This window comes from Physcomitrium patens, chromosome 7 (assembly GCF_059467195.1).
Source record: "Physcomitrium patens ecotype Gransden chromosome 7, ASM5946719v1, whole genome shotgun sequence".
Taxonomy (NCBI): domain Eukaryota; kingdom Viridiplantae; phylum Streptophyta; class Bryopsida; order Funariales; family Funariaceae; genus Physcomitrium; species Physcomitrium patens.
Window position 1 is genome coordinate 5,502,911 of NC_143416.1, and position 19,380 is coordinate 5,522,290.

The 19,380-nt window shown below is 39.4% G+C and overlaps 2 protein-coding genes across 7 annotated transcripts; both read right to left on the reverse strand.

Annotated features, from left to right (window-relative positions):
- Positions 1-103: 103 nt before the first annotated feature.
- Positions 104-6,809, reverse strand: LOC112284746 (uncharacterized). Of its 6 annotated transcripts, none has more exons than XM_024524910.3 (12): positions 6,504-6,809; positions 5,970-6,068; positions 5,610-5,650; positions 5,195-5,331; positions 4,480-4,591; positions 3,422-4,238; positions 2,897-3,261; positions 1,955-2,683; positions 1,674-1,756; positions 1,324-1,505; positions 821-1,025; positions 104-499 (listed from the first exon to the last, which is right to left on the reverse strand). In XM_024524910.3, exons 4-12 carry the CDS (start codon positions 5,258-5,260, stop codon positions 419-421), a joined length of 2,640 nt encoding a protein of 879 aa, XP_024380678.1. In that variant the 5' UTR covers positions 5,261-5,331; positions 5,610-5,650; positions 5,970-6,068; positions 6,504-6,809; the 3' UTR covers positions 104-418. The 6 variants fall into 6 exon arrangements, 5 of the variants coding, with proteins under 5 accessions (XP_024380678.1, XP_090107937.1, XP_090107938.1 ...); XM_090251811.1 differs by lacking the exon at positions 5,610-5,650 and having other exon boundaries at positions 1,955-2,002; positions 2,222-2,683; positions 6,504-6,788; XM_090251812.1 differs by having other exon boundaries at positions 5,586-5,650; positions 6,504-6,743.
- A 1,088-nt stretch (positions 6,810-7,897) lies between these two features.
- Positions 7,898-14,185, reverse strand: LOC112284640 (uncharacterized). Its single transcript, XM_024524639.3, has 6 exons — positions 13,403-14,185; positions 11,593-12,773; positions 10,922-11,221; positions 9,736-10,481; positions 9,274-9,626; positions 7,898-9,067 (listed from the first exon to the last, which is right to left on the reverse strand). The coding sequence occupies exons 2-6, from the start codon at positions 12,669-12,671 to the stop codon at positions 8,579-8,581; spliced, it is 2,967 nt and encodes a 988-aa protein (XP_024380407.1). The 5' UTR covers positions 12,672-12,773; positions 13,403-14,185; the 3' UTR covers positions 7,898-8,578.
- Positions 14,186-19,380: the final 5,195 nt, after the last annotated feature.

Sequence of the window (19,380 nt, forward strand, 5' to 3'; positions counted from 1 at the left end):
CATTTAGGTACCAACTTACCACACAAAGTATCAAACCAGCAACACATTTATTTTGTATTCTCTTCTTTGTGTAATGTCACCATTGTATAATAGCGTCAACTTATTATGAAACTCATAAAAACCATCTCAGAACAATTGTCGAATTATAGGGAAGCCACGTGTACACCTTTTTTTTCTTTTTCTGTTTTGAACTTTGCATCCTTGCACTCAATGTGATAAACAATAGAGGCTTAGAAAAAGATGACAAATTGACAAAAGCCCAAATTATCCCCAACTAACCCATCTCATTACGGATCTAGTTTTTGCTCGAATGTATCTTATTGCCATCTGAGAATAATATGCTCAGTCAAAAAGAAAATTCTAAGACCCATTCAATTCGGTCTGGGGTGTAACACGTGCTGGTCCATCAGATCTGGTATCATGATGGTCTATCCCAGCTCGTTTCGGATGTTTTCACATTGCCGTAATACACTTCACAAGACTCCGCATCCCAGAAAGCCTGACACCAATGAAAGAATGACAACATCATTAGAAACGAGGTCACCAATACCTCTCACTAATGATTTTGTACGAGGAATTATAAATCCCAAACAATATGTTACACGTCAAAGGGATGCAACTGAGAATACTGCACTCCGATACAGCTGAACAGTTTGTATCCACTTAGAAACAAAGAACTAAAGGATGGTTTGGGTTTGATACGTCTAGCTCAACTTTTTATTAGTAGAGATATAGTTATCAACAATAAGATAGCTAAAAAAAATGCACAGAACAGAGAAAATGAAATCAACGAACAACAAGTACGAAAGACACCAAGTACCTGCCAACCAGCAGGTAAACCCTTTGTGAGCTCTTTCAGATCCGGCCTCTTTGGTGGCGTAGTGTTAACAGCCACTTTGTCCGCATCAAGACTGGACTCATCTGATACGTTCGTCGGTTCCTTTTGAGACTCTTCCGATTTTGCAGATTTTCCCTTTTTTGTTGCCAGTTTACTTGCCTCCTTGGCCTTTTTTACCCTCTCCCTCCTGAAATATAGGACAACAAAAGACCTTCAGAAACTTACATTTTTTTTATTAGCATCTTTCGATGCATAAATTGTTTGACGCATGTACATACAAGATCAACATACTGATATCTAGAGAACTCGAATTTGGATTAGCTTCACCAGGTGTCTTCCTAAGAAACTCACAATGTGCCAAGATCAACGCTAATAATGTCAAAGCTCGCTACCACAGAGAGAATTAACCACAAAACTATATAACCAAGAGGTATTTGGTAACCATACTGATTCCTAAAACACGTCAGCAGAATGTTGTGAAATACCAGTCTAAAGTCCCAAGCGGTTGAAAATTAGCGTTCTCTAAAGCACCACCACTGGCCAGAGTCTGATGCCTCCATTCCTCTATTTCTTTTTGCCGCTTTCTTTCCAAAGCTTCAACATCAAACATATCTTTATCTTCATCTGCTTCGTCACTAGAGTGTAGCTCCTCCTGTGCTGCTAACCACTGGTACGTCACATCACAGGCTCAGAACATTCTTAAGAACAACTACGTCAGATACTTGTTTACAAACCAAAGGCTAGTACACACAGTGCTTACAACAGTCTGTAACACTCACAGTAAGAAGACACATAACATACAAATACCAGACACAAGCGTAGGTATGATTTGCACCTTATTAACTAAGGTAGAAACCTTCTTGTTAGACATCAATGATGCTCCAACTGCCGCACTGTGAGACCGTTTCTTGACACGGCCTAGCATAAAACCATCAACACAAAGATAAGCTCAACAGTTACCAAACCAAAATTTCGTAAAACAGCACTCCAAAACAAGCTACTAATACAGAGGGATACTTCAGAAAGCAAAAAAGCGAGAAGTGAAAAGAAAATAAAAGAAAAAGAAAACCCTCCATGCTAATGGTGATGTACAAGTCAATGTCTTTCTAACCTCACCTTTAGTACTTTTCTTTGTGGAGGTGTCAGCTGGCAATATGCTCACCCCTGAAGAAGGTACAGCATTGCCATTAATATGGGCAGTGCCAGTATCCAACTCGATAGCACCAAACTTCCCACCGTCTGAAGGTCTATCCGTACTCGGAGTTTCTTGGCTCGACAGGTTTGTCCCTACTGAATAATAAGCACTTGAGGAATTCACGGGTACAGCAGAACTTAGATAAGCAAGATGACTAGACGCTGAAAATGTGTCGACAGCACTCTGACCTGATGCGGAAGAATGAGGAGGCTCATCCTCATCTGGAGGGGGAGGAGCTTCGTGATCTGGCAAAGGTGGGGGAACCCATTCATCTTCTGGAGGAGGTGGAGGAACCCATGATTCAGCTTGAGGCAAAGGAACGGAGGACTGCATAACAGGGAACACGGGAGCTACACTAGGAAAGATTGGGACAACAGGAAATAGAGGGGCATCGTTCATGGGAGGAAGTGATTGAGCAGGAGGAATGTATGCAGCTTCAGGAGGCAAGGATCCCATATGTCCATAGGAGACAACTTGAGATAATGGTGGAGTAGGGATGTACATCACTGTCTGTCCTACGGAAGACTCATACGGCACGGATAACGCCATAGCGTTAGTAACATTGTTATCCACAGATCCGGCGGCGACAGAAGTACCAAAGTTATGATCATCTTCAGCTTCCATATCCACATCCATGTCGACATCCATATCTGTATCAGAGTTCACAGACGCCGTTAGCATCTGCTTGCACCACTAAACCGAAACCTCAACAGTGCATACTGGACACTTTCGTATCGAATGCCAGATAAACTATATACTGTCGAAATGGCAAGACTATCCAATTTCCCGAAACTTCTATCCATTGCATATTAGTCCTGATAGATCAAAGAGCAAGCCTATCACGAAACCACAGAAACAGGTACCTTCATCTTCGCTTCTTAATTGAATCGTAGGTTTAAAATCTCTTTCAGACTTTGGCAATGATAACTGAGAACTCCCAGGTGCTTCAGGCTCGTGTTCTGTACTTCCAACTCCATGCATGTAACCATCTCCTCTAGATTGGGGCTTTCCGTCCTCAATACTAATAAAGTTCTGTTGCTCTGTCTCCAATGATGGCGCAGCTTGCTCAATAGGTAAAATTGCTTCTAACCTTGCAATTTGAGAATCCATGTACTCCCAATACTGTTTTTCCACGGAATCATGCTTGGCTACGGCTTTGCAGTCACACAATCTTACTTCTGATTCAACGGCTAGCCGCAGCCTTGATGATAGACGACGCAGAGCTTCGCTGCAATTTACAAACAGATCTTCATTCGTTTCACAATGTCCATGTAAAGTAGACTACATAACCAAAATGGAAAAAATAACATACATAGGTAAACCATGCGTAGGCATCTTCGCAGTCAAACGAATTCAATGTGCCCAGTATCAGCATCAGAACTCCTTACCCTGCTAATATTTTGAACCCTTGCACCAAAATTTCACCCCGCTCTATTAAGCGCTGGTGATCGTACCTCCTTGACTGCTCCATTACATTTTTTAAATCCAGATTTTGCAAATCGGTGGTCTCTACTTCATCGGCAGTAGTGGGGCGATCTCCGGTATGTCCAGATACGGTTGATCCAACTGCAGGGTTCATGTCTTCAGCACCCACAACATTTTCAACCATGTTCAGACTCATGCTCTCTTTGAACTTAGAGGCATCACCTGCATCATGCTCCACAGTAGCTGCACTTGCAGAAAAGTCTGGATCACGCTGTAAATCTGCGGAAAACTTTATAACACTCTCCGATGAGCAGTATACTCTTTCAACACTCTCTCTCGTCTCTGATAAACTGCCAGATTCTATTCCGCCGTTGTGGTCAGAACTTGCATCTTGCTTTTCCGAATGATCGAAAGACGCTTCCTTTCGTCCAGTACCCTCCAACTGGCCACTTTCAATTTCTGCTACGCATTGTTCCTCCATAAGTTCAATATTCTTCGCGTCTTGCACTGCAGCATCATCTGACTCGGAAACATCTTCCTGCACCGAGAACTCATGGGCAGGTTCACTGCTTGATTGAGGATCTTGGACTGAACATTTTTTCTCAATTTCGACTCTGTTTTGAAGACCCTTCGCTTTCCGCGCTTCGAATTCTGCATAAGTTGCCGGCTTTTCCCATGTGGTTACACCTGTAAACTTGTTCCAGTAATAATACTCGGAACTCTCTTTATGCAAAACTGCTTCCCATTCGCATATTAACTCATTCTCTTCAGTGTCCACGTCTGCAAAAGCTCCCAGGCCGACACATATAAGTTGAGATGCACTGGCATGTACATTTAAGAGCAGAATAAGATAAGATAAACAAATAACTCTAAATTGCTTAGAATCTCTGCAAACAAACCGTGAGAAGTTGCAGACAAACCTCAAATCCACCTTTTTCGTGTTGAGCAGGAGTTCTCATGCAAAGTAAACAAACAAATGTCATCTTATGTAAATCACCACTCCCTTGAAAGATGCTTGTACCTTGTGGAGGTTTTGCCTCTTCAGTTCCTTCTGGCTCCATTTTATTTTCGTGATCAGAACTCTCATCCTTCAAAATACCACTTGTTTCGAGGTCTGCAAGAAAGCTGGCCACCTTCAAACAAAAAACAAAAATGTCAATTTTGGGTCTTAGCATTAAGAAGGATTGAAATCATACGACCGCGGCTGCACCAGTTACGCTAACAAACTAAGGACAAAAATGCTCCCATCGACTCGGTGCCACTGAAGTGGTGCCTTCAGTTACAATTTACTCACAACAGATTCAACACGGTTTAAAACTTAACTTGAAAATAGAACTAACGACATGCTGGGTATTAACATAAGTAATCAAAGGGTTATAATCCAAGAGATCTAGTAACAGGTGAAAAGTTTTCACAGAAGGTTTAACAACTACACATTCGAAAACAGTTCTACTTTTGGAATATAAGAGCGGTTGACAGGTAAACCTATTCAGTCCATACAAGAGATAAAGAGCAAGAATACATGAACATTATAGATACACTAATGCAAGAGAGAATATATCGACCTGTGGGGAACTCCTAGACATAAAATGGTAATAACAGAGGAAAACATGTCCACTTCATGTATGTCTAGGAATATATCGACCTGTGGGGAATTCCTAGACAAAGCATGCTTGTGAGCAATATAGCTAGTATGCAACCAGCAGAAAACAAAATAATGAATTAGAGTCTTGTACCTTCTGATCCACTTGGCCAACAACAGCGACAGCTGAAGCACCTCCACTAAAACCATCTGCAAGCATTTGTTCTTCTCCTTCTGCTTCATCATCACTATATTGACCCAAAAGTAAGAGAGGGTTAACCTGCACAGAGCCTGCACATTTCATAGGAGGATAAAAAAGAAAGTAAGTAAGCAGAGACATACAAGCAGGCAAAGCTGTTGTTCCCAAGTCTCTCGCGCTTCTTGCTTGGGGACCTCAACTCATATGCCTCACCATCAATCAACCAACCAACCTTAGATCTTAAGTAGGCGCTAACGAGAGCGCCTCTAAAGAGTCTCGTACCCTTTGGTAGCATAGCACGACAATAGAGTTCATAGAGAGGAAAAGGGGAGAGGATTTGACAAACCAAACAAGCTAGAAACATACGAACCGAGTGCTGCCGATCTGCAAATCTCCACCCGCGCAGTCCAGCTGGCACCATCACAAATGACAAAGCAGAAGGAGAGGCCTTAACAAGATCTGATTCAACATCATCATCCTTCCACTGCGAGCGAGGACGGCCCTTTCACTCCCAACACAAGCACTAGGAGCGGGTCCAGCTAGAGTAGGCCCCATTTTCACTCTCAAGTAGTTTTTTTTCTTTTCTTTTCCGGACCATATTTTGGTTTGAACATAGGGCTTTAGAATTTTGATTCGAGAAAAGAATCATGCCCTGGCATTGAGACAACACTGTCGAATGGTTGCAGGACCACCATAAGTGTGGGGATCCTTGCTAGCCCGGTGAACCCACCTGGTAAGGAATGCGGAGACTGTCTTTCATCGCTTTCAACACCAGTCTTTTCACCTCCTTCCTCCACCGTGCAACTAACATCACTCATGCTGCTCTTCCCTGCATGCAACGTGGCAAAACCTTAAACTCCAATCCCAGACAAACAAATAGTAGCTGTGAGTTTTTAAGAGAGAAGGAAAAGCAAGTGGCGGACGACGCGCGATAGAGAATAAACTAACACGATAGAATTTGCAACGACTACAAACCCACGCGAAACATACTAAACTAATCCTCTCAAACCGAGTCTCTTCCGACATGAAAAGAAGGCAGCACTGCTCGAGTTCCTAGTCAGCATGCAAGGGCAAAAATTCAAACCAGCTTCATCCCAAAAACCCAATATCAGAGAAAATGAAGGACTCCAACGGCAAACGAAAAGCCTGCCGGAAGATCCACAACCGACTCCCTCGCCTCTCAGCAGTGCGAAGCTAAACTAAAAATAACGACAATCCGCAAAAAATTCTCCCACGAAAGAAGTTATTAGAACGAGGAACCAACCTTCAAAACCAGCGGCCAAAGGGACCTTGTCTTCGTCATTGCGGAGGTCTAATTTGACTCTCCTGCCACCACCGCCGAGCACGGCATGGCGTCGGTCCCGTCGCTTGCCCATTCGACTGGAAAGCCAGAGGATGAGATGACAGCAGCAAGGCAAAAGACGAAAGACAGCAACGCGGGCATTGAAGAGGAAACCCTAAATCTTCGTAGAGCACAACAGACACAAACGGGAGTGCACGAGAAAAATTGGCTAAGAATAAAACAGCTCCTTCCCTCCCTCACTCTGCGTATGAGCCCCGCTCAAGACCCGCCCCCCCCCCCTCCTCTCTATGTCTTAGCCTCTTTTCCCACGGGCACCAGACTTGTGACCCCATAACCACGCCCGCACCCCTCCGCCACCCCAGAGGTCTCTCCAACTCCGGTCCTTACTATAAATGGCCGTGAAGGTTCTACCCCTTTCGCCGTGCTAGATAGATTCATGGACGCATAAACCTTACACTACCTTTTACTTTTTCTGACTTACACCTTTATTTTATTCTATTTTAGTTCAGTTGTTATTTTAGTGTGGTTGTTACTTTTTGAATATTTCTTCAGGTGCATGGAAAACATTTAATCTCAAAAATGTGAGTGTTGTTGAAATATTGATGAGTTACTTCTGGGATCTTCTTTATTAAGAAGTAGAATATTGTATTGACGTGTTTTTGTGCATTTTTTGATACACAGGGATGAAAATAAAAAAACAAAATAAAGATTATTGTGAGCCTGTATTCAAAAAATAATGACTGAGAGACTACATGTTTAAAAGAAACTTTAAAATGTAAAACTTTTATGCATGTACAAAATATTATGAGACACATACTTTATTATCTAGTGATTTTATTTTGAGTTTTTATTCTTGATTTTCAAGTAACTTGACGTCACTTAAAGTATAAAACTAACTAGCATGAATTGACACTAATGCAATTATTAAATTGAAGTACAATTCTTTGTGTTGTTAATACGAAATAATGTAATTCGACATACTATACATTTAGAACAATACTATGCAACATACATATGGCATTATGTATAAATTAATAAACGCACAATATTATCATACGTATAATGTTAGAAAATTGAGCCATACGGAGATTACAAACTGGAAAACTATTATGAATAAATCAATAATGACTGCACAAAGATGTAATCTTAAATTAAGTACATAATGTAAAGTTAAATTTAGATTTTTTTTGTGGGAATAAATATAAGTTTCACTTAATGTGTAATGGTAGTATATGAAAAAGAAACAGTTTTTCTATAAAATAAAGTGATTAATTTTGCGAATATAGTCATGGAAGAGCAGAAACACTTTCACAATGAACTATTATAATCCATGACTTCGTCAGCACAACACGGTGTAATTAAATCCCTTATCCATAGTAAATTACAAATAACACCACATATTAGCTCGTCCAAATAATAACTCAACCCCCAGATAAATGTACAAGACTCATCTGTTCAATCTACTTACACCCTGCTGCAGGGAAACATGACACCAAAACCTTGAGCTAAGTGATGTTGCCCTGACTTCTGCTTGTTATGCTGCAAACTGGAGTCGAAACCAGATGAGGCTGAAGTCGGAGCCTCTGCTGTTGCCTCATTTTTAGATCCACCTTTTTAAACTGAGGGTGAAGGTAAAAGACACAGCACAGACGAAGCTCAATAATTGAAATTGGACTAAGTTTAAGACATGATAAAGAGCAACGATATTGTTATGCTGAAGGGGGGGGGGGGGCTAATAGTACCAGCGGCGGGTATTTCACACCAGTGCACTACTGTATCACTCGGAGAAACCGATGTCCAGGCATTCCCTCTGCTGTTGCCGAACCTAATATAAATCCGATCAAACCCTGTTCGCTACCAACATAAACCCACCCATCCCCAACGCATTGCACGCCAAAGGTCTCCTACAATGACAAAGGAAAATAGCAATATTTCATTATCCAAACAATCCTGACCACAATATTTGTCAATCAAAATCGTCGTCAGCAAGCTGCAAGTCGTCAAATACCCAGAATCTCCAAATCGCTGATATGAAGTCAATTCAAGTCAACTCCAGTAGCCAAGAACTGGCCTACATCGATGCCCAAAGAGTTGTTTCTCTCCAGACTCAAGTCAGGTCGTGGCAGCCCATTGTCCACTGCACAAGACCCTGGAATGGAGTGTCCATGCACTGGATACCGCAGACCGTGTGCGGGAGTTCTACTTGAATCCATCCCGAAGTTGAATGCGTCTACCCGATTTTGAGAATCTCCACCTGATGTGTCTTTGTTTAGAAGGGCCATGACGGCACCTCCATGGACGCGGCCTTCAGGTATAGCAGACATCAACCTCCCTTCGTGAACACGACTCTCCGAAAGAGATGGCATAAGACCACCTCCGTGAACTCTCCCCTCGGGCAATGACAACAAACCTATGTTGAACATCCCTTCATCAGAATCTGAGAGTTGCGGTCGGGGTGGCCGCCCATTTTTGGACTTGTTAAAAGATCCGTGCATATCCTTTTGCATTGATAAAGGCACCAAAACCTGAAATTTATTAAAATAAAATATTAGTAACAGTCTGCAACACAAGGACGACTACAGCATAACAGAATGACGATACATATGAAGTTATAACATAAAAATAAAATAAAATAAGTAAAAAGATAAAACACGCAAAATTTTACTATGGACACGAATGAAGAGCAGGAACATTAACAAACTTCTCGTCGCCCAAAAGGGTAGATCACTACCTGAGGAGGAATGAAAGGTTGGTGAAAAGGCAGTGACGAAGGGGTTGGCTGCAGGGGAGAAGTATCCGTAGCTACGGGGTTCAAATCAAGTCCAGCGGTAGATTCTGCAAGACTTCCGACGCCGGTAGTTGTAGATGCGTTAAAATTGCTCCTGTTACCACCTAGAGACGCGCTTAAGAAACCACCACGATAAGGACCATGCACGGTGCCTGAGGTATCGCTGACCATTGACGGATTTGTGTTGTCGACACTTGTAGAGAACCCTTGTGACATAGAACTCCTGGAAAGTGCTGAACCCCTTTGAGCCCAAATTCCAATCGGTGCTCGACCAGTATGTGAAGGTGCATCCGAGCCTGGCAAAAACCTCAACATAGTCAACAACAATAGTCCTTTCGAAATATGACATACAATAAGCGTTAACAAACGTGAATATAAAATGATTCACATGTAAAGCAACAGTACCTGTTACAGCTGGACTCTCTGTCGCTCCGCTCCTCATTTCACCAGACATACTTCTGAGAGGTGCGCTACCACCAGTTGCTGTTGTCTCCGCAGTCGTGCTTGTAGTAGCCATCCCACTTGGGCGACTCTGCCCTGCACCAGTTACCAAGCCTCGAAATAGACCAGGGGCCAATCCAGGGGTAACTGTACTTCCGACTGCACTCCCACCATGTACTTGTCGATCTGTAACTAAAGCACTATGGGCGGCACAAAGGCCTGTCTTGCCTCGTGCAAATTTATCACAAGGAGCTCCCGAAACTGGTTCTTTGTTTTTATCTCTCACGAGTTCACCAAAGTTGAAACCCTCTGTTCCCCATTGGCACCGTTTTCCACCTCCGTGAGCCTTACAAAAATCTGTGCTACCTTGAGCACTCTTGCCGCATCCTTCCACCTTGCACCGTTTCCCACCTCCATGTCGAACACAGAAATCTGTCCGACCCCGCGCGCTTTTTCCACAACCTTCTACAGCACAGCGTTTCCCACCCCCATGAGCCACACAGAAGAGGGTTCCTCCGTGCACACTTTTCGTGCAGATTCCACCACCATCAAAGGCACAACGTTTCCCACCTCCATGGCCTTTACAGAGTGGAGTACTTCCCTCAGCACCCTTGTTACAGTCCTGTATGATGCAGCGTTTTCCACCGCCATGAGCTTTGCAAAACATAGTGCTGCCTTGGGCTCCTTTGGTGCAACCGGCGAATTGACACCTGAAAGAGGAGAAAAATGTATCAATCCTTCTGGAAAATATATGCAGTAACCACTACATTAACGTGTTTCTTACTGAAACCAAAAAGGAACTTCTCTGACAATCATCTTTCTATGCATTTCAGGACGATTAAGATCAAGGTCATGAGAAACACCAGCAATTCCATTCCAAATCAATCCACAACTGACCACTTAACCTTTCACCTGTCGGTAGACTGATGGTAGAGGACGGCACTACAGCCTAAGGAAGATAATAAGGAAAGTAAAACTCTAGGATATTTCAAAGACAAACCACTGCCAAAGCGCTGCTAAATAACCATTAAGAACTTGGTGATATCTACAGGTCCTGTCCGCTTGTTGAATCACAGAGTTGTAACTACTTTTCACGAATCAACCCTAGTTTCAACAATATGCCAATATCCAAGGAAACAATTTCACTCACCTGCGTCCACCACCATGTGAAATACATAATCCAGAATACCCTTCGGCACTTTTAGTGCACCCCTCAATCTGGCAGCGCTTCCCACCACCATGACGAATACACAGGCCTGAACGACCCCGGGCGGCCTTACCACACCCTTGAAAGCTACAACGACGACCACCTCCGTGCCCTATACAGTAATCAGTTTTCCCTTCGGCGCTTTTTGTACACCCTAAACTTTGACATCTTCTGCCTCCTCCATGCGCCTTGCAATACACTGTACGTCCTTCTGCACCCTTGTTGCACCCATGCTTTTGGCACCTGCACTTGAGGGAATCAGAGTGAAATTTAGTTTAATTTGCAATATGCAAATAAGATGATATCCCGCGTATCTACCACCTCATTGAATCATGATTAGAAGCAAATATAATAAATTCTTCCAAGAATGAACCAGAAATTGTAAATCTACACACATCGAGGACAATACATCGAGGATTGAAATTTTGGAAACGACATAACAATATAACTATGGGTCATCCAGCAACTTCGTAATTATTAGAAATAACAAGTATTCAAAGAAAAGAAAAAGAAAAAGAAAGAAAAAAAAAAAAAAAACGACGTTGTAATGAATGGTCTATACAACAACAACATAGAAAAATAAAAGCAGTTGACTATTAAGTATAGATACTGACCTCCGCCCGCCCCCATGCGCTATGCACAGGCCCGAAGCACCTCTCGGACCTTTGCCGCACCCTCGAAATTTACACACTTTTGGGGCTCGATCAGACCCAGAAGCACCACTAGTAGAAGTCGTCCCATCGCTAGCAGATGAACGCAAGGTCATCAAAAGATCATGCTCGACAATTTCTTCTTCCATGCGCCCTTTTCCGCGAGCATCACCACGGTGTCGGTCAGACGCCACTGTAGGATAGATTTGGCTGCCCATCAGAAGAGAAGGCATGTAGCCACCACAAGTAAGGCGAGCTGTGCTGGACCCTTCATCGACAACTGGAAAATGAGTCCCATTACTAGAATGAGACTTTGCCCCTTGATCAAGTCCTAGAAGAAGCCCATCACTTCCAAACTTCCGACCAGTTATCGTGTCAACATAACCGGTGCACGAAGGAGCTAATCCCAGGTGTGACCCAGCATGCTTTTCAGAGTGGCTATTGTATTGTTGACCGTCTCCAGGCCAACCTGAACCCCCAGGTGCAGGAGCTCCCGATTGTAGATTTCCCATGGTGTTCAAGCGGAGGAGGACACCGGGTTCAGTTCCATTCAGCCCTTGGCCCTGGCTTCTTGCCATGAGCATCTCCGCAGCGGCGCTTCCACTATGAACTGTCTCATCCCCACCCAAACTCCCACAAAGTTGTGCACTTCCTGAACGATTGCCCGAGTAATTCCTGGTGTCTGATTGGCCTAATCCGAGGACCACATCAGAGTCCTCATCCATGCTACTAGCACCATCAACTTGGCCTAGGCCCAGCACAATCGTAGATTCCCCACCATCATAGGCGGGAGCACACGGTACTCCAGGAGGTTCTGGCCTCTTTCTCTTCAGACTCTTGCTTGAATTTTGATTTCCACTTATGTATCCATTAGAAACCGCCACTTCACCCGTGGACATGCCATTAAGCAGATGGTCGGTGGGGTATCGATCCGGTAAATAACTTTTCAACCTGAGAATTGTTTCATGGCTCTGGCGCTCTCCAACACCATTGCTAGGTGACAAATCCCCAATCGATAGAGTAGTCATTGGAGAACCAGCCATGAGAGGAGCTGTGGTATGTCGTCTCACCAGCACTGGTCTAGCTAAGGGTAGTGTATAATGTGCTCAGAGACAAACTAGCAAGCAGAGGGCGTTCCCAGAGCTCTGCCAGAGGACTCAAACAAGATTAGAACATGTCCCAAGCACAAAATTATATACTTTCATTCAATTGTTATATCAATTGACATCATCCTAGCATCAAGTACGACAATCTAAATATTAAACCATTCAAAAACCATTAACAATCGAGACGCTATGCAACATATCTTAAGTCAAATCCCCTTCATAAGCTTTTGGAAGACTTCGCCAACATGAAAAAGCATGTCTTCACACACAACTTCGATCCACAGGAGAAAATCATGAGCCATAAACGACCACTATCCCATGTAGATCGACACCACACAACCGACATACTTATTTCTAAGGTATTACCTGAAAACATCAGTAGACTCTAGTCAAGTTACCGACAAACAGAAAGCTACAAACCAGGGAATACCTCAAACTTGAAGGCAGATAGCAATCACATTAGTTAAAAATTTGTTCAAAAGAAGGATTAAATTTGATAGATCAGGGAACTACATTCATAAAAAGTGAGTAAATAGCTACACACTACTTCTCGTGGACTATTTAATCACATCAACAACAGGTCCACCAGACAAATCTTTTAGAAGCCAGGACAGAGATTCACAGACAAGACACAAACTATCATGTACACAGGAGTTTCGGACACCTACTTCGAAGGACGAATGCCGCTCACAACCATGAGGCCAAGAGCATCCGCAATGAGCTCTAATTGAGAACACCCGCTTCCATTTCAAACAAAACAGAAGTCGTATCACAGCGTAACTAGCCTTGATTTCACCGCAGAAAGAAGCCAGCTACGGCTCTTCCATCTCAAATCTCCGTTCCTTAGGAAAAAATAGCCCCGCACCCGCCACGGTTCCAGCCGAATATGCTTCACTTCATGCCGCGTAAGCTGCATACTCGGTCACCTCCCAAATCAAACAGCCCTCACCACAGCCTCCATGTACACCTCCAACTCGAAGATTCCACCCCCACTCATCCCTTGACCATCCTCGACCCCACCAAGAACAAAGAGAAGGCAAATAACCAACCACCTAACACCCTCCAACCGAAACTAAGATCTCGCCGAATTCACAACTTCCACTTCAAACCGACTCGGATTCCCCAGCTCCGACACTTCACAAAACCTTCACCGCACAAAAATTCGCCAGATCAACACATCACTCCGAGATCCCTAGGAGAGAATCTTCAGCGCGTGGTGAGCACGTGTTCACCATCTCCTCCCTCTTTCGCTTTTCCTCCCTCTCCGTCTCTGTCCTTTCAACTCTTCCTCCCCCCCCCCCACACCGCAAGCGCACAAAAACCCGACGCCGTACGCGCTCACCTATCAAACTATCCCATTCCGTGCTAATTTACCGACTTCGTAAGCAAACGATTCACACCGAACAGACGCCGCAGAAAGCAGCAAACCCCGTGGAGGTGAGCAAAGGACGGAAGGCAGAGAGAAGAGAGAAGAGGGTAAAGGAAGAAGCGGAAGGAGTAAGGAGAGGGAAGAGATGGAGATGGGGAAGGGAAGGGTTTCGTGGGAATGGGGGGCCCCGCATTCCTGGTTTCTGGCAGCAAAGCCCGGACGAAGATGCGGCCTGCCGCCAGCCATGTTGGGAGGGGCCCGTATACGACAAAACCCCCCGCGGTGGTGGGCTCCTCCCCTCTTCCTTTCCTTCCGGCCTTCCTTTGCCTTCCCTTCCCATTCTTTATCTGTCCCCCTTCTTTCTCCCCTTGCTCCTTCGACACCCCCTTTAGCCAACCTCCCCGCCACCAGTCTCCGTCCCTGCCCTAACTTTGCCCCCACTTCCTCTGCCTTTCCCCCCGCTCGGTCCCACACTGCGTCCTCGTCGCTCATCCATCCATCGTATCGTATTCTCTTGCCCGTCCATCCATTCGAATGTATACCTGCCATCCGCGTAGTCGTATCTCGAATTTCATCATCCTGCCGTTCATTCATCGGTATATTCTTTTGTTCATCCTATGCATTGCACAAATCCATCCATCGTATAGTATTTTGGTTCCAAAACATCAACACCACGTGTAATCACACTAAAAAAAATATTACTAGAAACTGAATTCATTACTATTATTATTGTTTTAAAAAGGTCTATTACTACATAGTTTTGATTCTCTTTAACTTAATAAATAAGTAAATTATCCTATTATTTGGTGTGAATTCTATTTTTTTCCCCTAATGGTTACATTAAAATTAACGTTCATGCATTATCCTCTTTAAATTGAAATTAAAGTAGTTTACAAGCATTGTTTTTCAGTGTGTGGATTTTTAAGATAAAAAGATCCAAAATTTCCTTATGAATGGTTATAAACAACACATCGTTCAAGAGTTTATTATTATTATTATTATTATTTATTTTTATTATTTATTTGTTTATCTGTATTTTTGAATGAACACATTAGAATCACGCCTCTAAAAAATGGTTTCTTATGATGGATCTAGGTGTAATGACAAGTTTGCTTTTGTAAAATTGTTTATTTATCAATGTAGCATGAGTTTAATATTAAAGCAAACATCACACAAAAAGTAGGAATACAAAGCCAAGATGACAAAATGAACCAAAAGTAATGTTTATATTTCAAGCTTAATTAGTAACAATGCAAACTTTACTCATTTCTGCAAACAAAAATGTATCATGAACGATGTTGATTGCTGACACCAATAATTCAACGCTCTTCATATTTGAAGGCCCGAATTTATTCTCATGCAAATAAATATATAAAGTGTAAATTACATAAAAACAATGAATATTTTTGAATAATTTTCTAATTCAATCATTTCTTTACTCAATATCATAGAGTAAAGAAATGATTGAATTAGAACATTTTTGTGAAAATGGGTACATATTTCTTGAGTAACAAATTACATTTGATCAAAATTAAGACACAAATAATCTCTTTTTAAATATATGTTTCAATTTTTGGACAGAATTCAAGTTTTATATGATAAGTTTATAAAATATAACTCAGTATTAATTTTAAATATATAAAATTTAAATCAACTATTAAAATAATTCCAATACAATAAAAAAGAAAAACCGTGATAATATGTTTGCTTTTAATATAAAAAATGATTGATGCATGAAGTAGAAGAAATATATATATATATATATATATATATATATTTAGAAAATAGGATCAATTTTTTTGGATAATATCACCTCATTATTTCATTATATATGAGATTATTAAAAAAATAATTATTTCGACCTAGAAGCATAAATCTACAGTACGAATGTTATAAACATAAACTATGCATGCTTCCATAAAACACATTTAGTAACAAGAAGGGTGCAACAACTCTTTTAATGACTCAATATATAAAAAAAGCCTATATATATATATATATATATATATATATTACAACTATGTAATATTTTTCCACACTATATTTTTAATAACTATCTATATATTATGAAATACTCTACCAATTTTTCTATTAACCAAGATCTACTGATTTGGAAAATGTGTCTTGTTACATTGCATAATTGCTTTGCAGGCTACAATATGTTTATACTGATATCAACTTATCGAATTTACATGTTTTCAATAAAAAAATGTAACCTGAATTGTGCTTATTGATAAAATGCATAACACTTTAGAATATGTTTATACTAATATCAACTTAAGGAATTTACATGTTTTCAATAAAAAAAAATGCAACGTGAATTGTGCATATTGATAAAATGCATAACTTTTTACAATGACTAGTTTAGTATGTCAATATTCCGTGGTGTATCTGAATAATGTACCAGAATTAAAATAATTCAATTAGTTAAATTATTTCTTTGGATTCACAGTACTTTCTGACTTTAAGGTTTTTCCAAAAACTGTAATTTGAGTCTTGTCAAGAAAAAGAAGAACAACAAGATATATATATATATATATATATATATATATATTTGTTGAAGTTTAATTTTTTTATTAGAAACAAGATTATATTAGTGTTTAAAATGTTTAACTTAAACATGCAATGTAGGATATTTTCAAATAAAAATTGCACTTTTATAGGAATAAAATATTAAGTTTTACATGAATATCCAGTATATGATCTATGAATATTTGTTTTGTTTGAAAATAGTTGGGATCTTTTTCAATATATATATATATATATATATATCATAACATTGTCTGTCTGTGATGGCAAAGTTAATCTCTCTCTCTCTCTCTCTCTCTCTCTCTATATATATATATATATATATATATATATAATAGATTATAATATAATGGGTCATCCTAGATACTAAAACAGTTCCTACAAATAGAAAACAAAAAAAAAACAAAATAACAATAATCAAACAACCATCTCTACCATAATATTAGAACAAAATAACATGTTTGTTTCCCTTGCACTGTATATTGAACAGAAGATCACTTTGATAGATACAAAATTACCAACCTCAATGTGACAATGGTTGTTGATTTTAAATAAATAAAAAAAGAAAAAAACAGAAGTACACATGCCATACTATAACACATAATATGTGGATTGAATGAATTTGAACTTGTTGTTGTAAGTTTCATTCGAAGATACTTCTTTCTTCAATTTATCAATTAACATGCTTACACACACTATTTTTTTTAATGAAGGAATTCTATTGATATTACATGATGCTTCTGATTTGACCAAATAAATGCCTGACTAAAGCCAAATTTACCTTGTTTGACTTTTTTGTACATTAACTATGAGTTTGTTCTTATATTAAAAAGTTATATATATTTTTTGAATATTTATGAACAAAAAAAAAAAAAAAAAAAAATGCATTTGAGAATCCAAAGCAGCTTTTACTTACCTATGCAACATGATTCCTTTTGCACATGATATCACATGATCTTTTTTTGACTTTGTGTTAGTTTGTAATATGGATGATGTGACTTATTTTACAATAGTAAGCCTGTTCTAATTTTTCATTTAAAAAATCACGTATTAGTATTTTGACATCTTAATTTAATTATGCATATAAAAAATTCAAGATATATCTAGTAAAGAAATGTTAAATGATCTTATTACATACATATGCTCAGATGTGTGTAATAAAAATGTGTGTGTGAACCTTTTGTTATTATTTTACTAATGACATAATGCACTAATTTGTACAAGTAAAGTCCACCATATGTTTTTATCATTATATTGAGTTATAATATATCAAATTGATATTTTATTCAAACATGTTATTTTAAATAAAAGATTATATAAATGAGCTTCACCATTACAAATAGATAATATTCTATTACAACTATCCATGTAAAAATATTATATATAGATATTTTTTGTCAAATCCAACCTTATATATTTTTAATGTTTGTCAGTGAGCCTTATTGATTGTGATTGCATATATAATGTATTAAAAAAAAGAACTTTGAAGTCACAACACATAGCATCAACAAAGTTGCATACAAAGAGAGAGTGGAGTAAGTTGTTTCTTACTTTCAACATCCATTACTTACAAGTGGTAGTTGCCATCTTAAAAGATAACTTCTACTCTTTGATTTTTATATTCATGGTCTTAGGATCTTTTGGCACCTAACTTATCATGAGGGTATTCTATAGTTATTGGATCCTTTAGTATCTTAATAACCATGATGTTATCTTATGATAAATACTAATTATTCTTATCTAATCTTTAAATATTCTCTAGTTAATACTTTATCATCTTGACTTTGACTCTTGGTTCTTGATCTTATCCTATATCTATAAGATGTCCTTTTCATATATCACAAGTTAATCATTTGATTATTAGCAACTTACCTAAGATAATATTGTTTATAAGTTAATTTATTCTATTTTTACTTTTATTTATTTATTTTAATACTTTTTCTTTGCTATTGGTTAAAGGCTTTCAATCCTAATGCCTTTGTCAACATATGATGTCTATCCTTTATTAGTACCTTTATCAATAAATTAGCAAGCATATCTTTTGTTGCACAATACTTCATATCAATTACTTTTGTTACAATCTTATGTCATATAAAGTCAATATGCTTGATCCTTAAATGTCAAAGTGTTTTGTCCTTAAATGATGTTTTGGGTTCTTTGCAAATACAAGACATCCTTTATTATTACACTCTATTGGAATTACTTCCATTTGAATTACTTTAATATCTTCCAAAAGTTATCTTATCCATATTACCTCTATTGTACTATGACTTACTGCTATGTATTCCACTTCTATTATTAATCTTGTAATTTTTGGTTGTTTCTTCTAATTCCATGAAATAACTCCTACTCCAATATAGAACATATATCCCATTATTGAGCTTCTATCATTTGTATCTCTAGCCCAATCTAATTAATAATAGCCATACAAAGTAATGTTATTATTTATAAGACACAATTTGAAGTGCAAAGTATTTTTTAAGTACCTCATAATCTTTTTAATGGTTGCCCGATGGATTAATTCAGTCGTTGATATGTATTAGCTTACAACATATACCACATTTAGAAGATTCACTCTTATACCAATTATTGCATATATAAGTGAGTCTATTGCTATTTTGTATGTAAGACATTATATTTGACCTTCAATTTCAGTAAAGTCTTCATTTGTAATGAAACAAGACTAGACTATTTCAAAAATCCAAGATCCTTCCGATCCACAACAACATAAGGCTTCATCATAAAATA